This window comes from Charadrius vociferus, unplaced genomic scaffold (assembly GCF_000708025.1).
Source record: "Charadrius vociferus isolate BGI_N301 unplaced genomic scaffold, ASM70802v2 scaffold43, whole genome shotgun sequence".
In the NCBI taxonomy this organism is placed as follows: domain Eukaryota; kingdom Metazoa; phylum Chordata; class Aves; order Charadriiformes; family Charadriidae; genus Charadrius; species Charadrius vociferus.
In genome coordinates this window covers 3800841-3806840 of record NW_009648043.1, presented here as the reverse complement: position 1 = coordinate 3806840, position 6000 = coordinate 3800841, and the positions used below count along the sequence as shown (strand labels likewise).

Sequence of the window (6000 nt, the reverse complement as noted above, 5' to 3'; positions counted from 1 at the left end):
CAGTACATGAATTCTGACACATCTCTGGATTCATGCAGAACAAGCAACAAAAAGAATAAAGTTTACTATTAAAAGAAAGGGCATTCTTGTGAACGTACATCTATTAGGAAGTGCTGCCACTCTTGACCATGGGAAAGTCTACAGATGACTTACTGTTGGTTTCAAGACTTTCACACAGTTCAGTTTTGACCTCGCCATTTGGTCTGTCATTTCCTTTTTGGGTCAGTTTGCTTTGCATTGTGGCAGCTGTCACTACAGCTTTGAAGCTCCGTTTCCGTTTTTGAACATTCTGCTCTGGATGAAAAATGATAATATAAACCTTGGGCATGTAGAGCATGCCCAGAGACACAGAAGCACTTAAACTCATGGAGACAGTAAGTGTTGTTGTCTGGATGTACATCTGGGGAAGGAAAGAAACAACAACATAAAAAACATTGTTATATTGATGCAATATAAGAAGGAAAATAAAGTAATTAACTTAGAAATACTAGGTGGAAAGGGAACCAGTAACACTCCTCCTTTTCTGTACATACATCAGAAGAACCCTTGACTTTGGCTGCCATTAATTATAGTCAAGTACGACTGTTTCATGTTGTTTTTTTAATCTTAAGAGTAGGTGGTAGAAATAACAAAAAAGTTATTAAATTTCATTCTCATAGAAGTAATCAAGATGCTGTAACAACAGCATTTTCAGAAAATAAACAAATATGTCTGCACAGGAAATGAGGAATGACAAAAGGGTTAACATTGTATAATCTACTTTAATACACAGAAGCCTCTACAAGAATATACCACATGGTGATTCAGTAGTGTGTGCAGCATGGTTCAACCAGCAGCAGGCATAATGCAAAATTTAATTAAATCTTTGATATACTCTTTGAGTTTCCAGCTTGGAATAAAAAATAATAAATAGTTTCTCTTCTAGTGAAGCTTGAATAGATTTCCACTTTACTGTTGAATTCTAGTCACAATGCTCTGTTGGCACATAATAAATATATTAATATGTCACAGTCCTAATTAAGAAATCAGAAAATTGGGGACCTGGGAATCTGACCACAGAGGACTGAGGTCCCCTATAGGAGGAGGGAAAAATCTGACATTTCTGAGTGAGTTTGTCTATTGTTTGTTACCACCTACAAAAAGAAAGCAACTCTGGTCTTCCATAGTCCCACAAAAGAAAATGACAATGATCACTCCATAAGAACATCAGAGAGAAGTTTTTTATTTGGAGAAGTATTCAGATAGTATATTAGAAATACTAATTTTAGTTCTGTTCAACATTTACGTTTTCTTAGGAAATTATATTTTATTAGACATTTTGTGAGACAACAATTTTACTTTACAATTCTGTGTGGTTTGCTAAACTGAGTAGGAAGTCTCTCAGTAATCATGTTGTTATACTGAAAAAGATACTGAAATAAAACCTGTTCATTGCCTTGGCAGAGGATTCACTGACATTGTCAGGCATGATTTTAAGCGCTAGTCAATACTATCACACTAACCTGAAGATAAGGTAGTAAGTCTGTCTGCAACGTCAGCTTCAGATCATCTGTTTTTATTAAGTGCCCTTGGGTAACTTGGCCCTTGGCAGAAAAGTAGACATAGAATAAACTAGTGTGCAGTCACTATTATAGTTGGACATTTTTTAATGTCTTTCAGTTTACAAAGTTTTTCCATCAGATATTTTCTCCTTAGAGATCTCAAATAAACTGTGCTCTCACTTAAAGCAATGTTGGGTGAGAAATGGGGCAAATATATTTTTGAATGGCCTGTTACCCTGAACCGCCTTGCAAAGTATTGGTATAATTGTACAGAAAAATGCCAAATATTACCATAAAATGAGGGGTAGCCCAATCTACTCCTTAAGAAAGGACTGACAATGTTTCAAAATTAGTAAGAAGCTGAACATGCTTTCAGGGACAGCACCAGACCAAAAAGATAATCCAGATTGTCTTCCTATTGTGCTGAGGAAAGCTATAGGAGCAACACCTGCCTTCATTTCAATAATACATGAAGACAATACTTCAGAAATATATACATTACAGTCTTTTCTCACACCAGTGAAATAAATACGTTCCTTTCAACCTCCAAAATGACAGTGGTGTGCCCAAAAGCAGAGTTTGACCTACAGTTTGCATGAACACTTCTAGTGAAAACCTCACATGGTTACACTAACAGGCAGTTTTCAGATTTCTGTGGAAGGACCCCTGTGCAGGTGCACATTCACATGCAAACAGCACCAACAACATATCCAGTTCTCTCTGAACCAAACTGGCTGATCTGCAATTGAACTGGTACAGCAAAGGTTTTTAGGGTTAAGTGTTGCTTTAAGTGGCGTCCTAAAGCAAAAGTATTTTGGTTCCTAAGGATGCATATATTTCCTAATGGGATTTGCAAAACTGAAATCAATGCAAATAATGCCTTTAACATACTGCAGCACATATGAAAATTCCATCAAACATTAAAAATACTTACCATTTTTTAAAATCCAACTCATGGCAGTTAAGTGGCTAGCTAAGCCTCACCCACAGAATCAGTAGCAGTGCCTGGCATTTCAATATTTATATTTTTAAGTCCTTATCAAGAACCCAAGCTGTAAAGCTTGTCTTTCACGGTTCAGTATAAGAGTTAGATGATAAAAAAGGATAAAGAACCTCTGGATGTTACAGGGTAAAATACATACATTCATGCAATAGTACTAGTCATATTAGCAAGAAATATATGTGCATGATGGTAGATCTCAATGACCTTTTTTGTGATAAAAAGTCCCACAGTGCCAAGCTCTTACAAATGCTAAAGAGAAAAAATGTCTGCCTGAAGGTTTACATTCAAGTAAGCTTCATAAGTCAATCAGCTCTAAATCTGATCATGAATTCACTGAAATAATAAGAAACCATGGATTTCAATGCATTTCATGCAGGTATTTTGCATGAGCTGTATCATTACATCTAATGTATTTTCTGTGGATTTAATTGAAATGACCAGCACAAAAGTCTACTGAAAAAAATCCAAATCACAGATAGTTTCACATTGCAGATTACAGTTCATAAGCAGTGGGGTTTATTTCTAATTATTGTTGTGTTTTTGAACCAGCCATTATAATTACTGAAACATTAAAATCAGAGTGAGTTGGGAATTTTCTGACAGAACAGTTTTCAAATAGTGAAGATAGTCATTAGAGAGCTTCAGCCTCAGGGATGCTGTTTTGCATGGATCACCCTTACTACTTACTGTTTAATGAACCTAATGAGAAAGAAGGGCTTCAAGAAGCCTGTTAGACCTTGAGAGGAAGACTTTGAACATATACTTACATGTACACATTGTGTGTGGTGTGTACATTAGTCTGACTTCATAAACTAATGCAATTGCATACTCAGCTGGAGACGAGTTGTCAATGACAGCCTGAGTTTGATTCCTTTTCCTATTAGAATCGTAGAATAGTTTGGGTTGGCAGCAACCTTTAAAAGTCATCTAGTCCAATCCCCCTACAATGAGCAGGGACATCTTCAACTAGATCAGGTTGCTTAGAGCCCTGTCCAACCTGACCTTGAATGTTGCCAGGGATGGGGCATCTGCCACCTCTCTGGGCAACCTGTGCCAGTGTTTCACCACCCTCATTGTAAAAAATTTCTTCCTTATACCTAGTCTGAATCTATGTTTTTTAGTTTCAAACCATTACCTCTTGTTCTACTGCAGCAGGCCCTACTCCTTTTTAAATGGTCATTTGCAGGCTGAGTCTGTTTATAAGACAGGAACACCCTCTGCAACTAATCTTGTCCATCTTTGGAATCCCCCTTTTTGCAGCCTTAACTTTTAGAAGCACAATTTTAACAAACAGGATGTCACACACTTGATTTGACTTTTGTCTGACTCTTATCTTGTTTTATCCCTGACAAGAGAACAATGATGTTTTATGGCTGTGCATTCTGGGTACTTTTATTATTCTGGGAACATAACTATCTATAACTTTTATAGAATTAGCTGTTCTAAAAATCAAGGAGCTACAAAAGTAGTTCAGTTTAATAAGATATGAGATCTGAATAATTTTTCATGTTTCTCACAGTGGTAGCTCACTCTAAGTTACAGGAGAATAAAGGTCCCTTTCTCACAACGATTCATGGTTACACAGAAATGAATTTCAACACTCCTCACACTAAAACCCCTTCTGAACTACAAACTTTTTGTCCAATAAAGCCTTTCACAGATGTAACAAAGACTGCTATATCTATTCTCCTTGTTCTTGACAGCCAGAAGACATAAGACAGAAAACTAAAATCATGGTAGCACAAGATAAAAAATATCTTTATACTATGGGAAAAACTTGAGACTTAAATACCTTCCTGTCTCCAACCCCTACCTGAACCCCACACCAGAACTGATACAGGACTTCTTATGTACTGTTCTGTATCTCCACCATTGACAAAGGATCCCTCACAGCAGATCGTCCCATATAGGTGCTCTAGACCCTGTGTGTCCACTCAGACACCTGGTCTGTCTATCTCACATATGACCTGGACACCTTCCTCATCAGAATAGTCCTACAAGCTTGGTAATATAGCCTCTGACTGTCTCAGCAGCTAAAGTAGATAATGAATGTGTGACTATGTAGGGATTTTCTAAGTTCTACCATCGATCCTAGGACTATGTATCCACTTCTTTCTACTTTGAGTCTTAAAATGGGACATAGGAAATATTGGGCCACCCAGAAAGGATATCTTAGAAGAACACAGATACTCTGATGGCTTTTTCAATTTGAAAGTAATTGAAACTGAATTGCCTCCTTGGTAACCTGAAAAATTTCTATGCATCAAAGCAGTTGTGTGCACCAATTTGTCCCAGTGCAGGTAGCTGGATGACTACCTCTCAGCTAGGCTTCACTGCTCAGAATTGAAATAGCCCCCAAGTCCCCAGTAGTGTCCCATCAGTTTGATGCTTGCAGAGGCAACGTCGTGCACACGTGCCTTGAGTTCAACACAAAGCCATCACTTTCATTAGAAAAAAAAAAAAAAAAATAGTGGTAATGTCACAACTCTTGTCCAAATTGCTTCCTTGGTTGAGTCCTCCCCTGCTTTCACTTATAAGATTACATTCAGGCTCTTCAGAATTACTGGTTTTCTCATGCTATTTATTTTTCTTTTCTACTCAGCTTTAATAGGACAAATAGAGGGTACCTCCCACCCAGCCTGTTCCATAATCTGGTTTTAATAGTGTATCCTGGATAGGTGGGAGATATGGCTATTGTGATTTCTTGAGTGAATTGGATCTAAGTTTTCCACTTTGGTGCAAGTACTCTAAATGTTAGTAGTTGTAACACAGAAGATGAACAAGTCCAGGACTTAGTGAAGTGCTAAACCAGAGGGAAGGCTTGGTACATCTCAAGCTGTCGGGGTGCCTAGTGTAGATCCAGCTCAGCTACTTGCACTCCAAAGAGAAGTGGATGTTTAAAAAGACACAACTGGTCTAATGTTTTTTATTGGTTAATTCTATACAATTTTCCCCTTAGAAGTGCCTTTCTACACAGGTTAAAGAAACAGCCGCGATATCAAACACTGAAGTCTGAACCATACTGCTGAGACAGATATGCCCAGATAGGTGCTCTTGAACATGTCCCAAACTGCCAGAAACAGAGCAGAAGATTGAATTATTATTTAATTTTCCCCTTATCCTTGTTACCAAATACTTTATGTCTCTTATGTGAATCCTCTTATCCCTTCAGCCAGTTTCATTTTTTAAGGCCAGAATTGCAGCAAGCTTTGTTTCCTACAAGGGTTTTTTTGCTCTCATTCCCTCCCGCCATTCTTGCCTTCACTCCCAACTGCTGCAAGCCTTTAACAGTTCATTTATAGCCAGAAGATAAATGATACGTCATAAAATAAAGATACATGTCATCTATCCACAGGCATCCCACAGATTGGGAGAGACAGCAAAATGGTCCCTTTCTTTTTCTGGTGTGGAGAGCACAAGTCTTTTTAGTCTCAGCAAAACACTGAAAGCATTAAT

General features: G+C 37.8%; 1 protein-coding gene across 1 annotated transcript in view; it reads right to left on the bottom strand.

Moving 5' to 3' along the window:
• The window catches only part of GRM8 (glutamate receptor, metabotropic 8), a 347214-nt gene that overhangs the window by 5025 nt on the left and 336189 nt on the right, over positions 1-6000 (bottom strand). The window contains exon 9 of the mRNA XM_009883656.1: positions 154-400. Within this exon, the coding sequence (XP_009881958.1) occupies positions 154-400 (247 nt within the window). The remainder of the gene's footprint in view (positions 1-153; positions 401-6000) is intronic.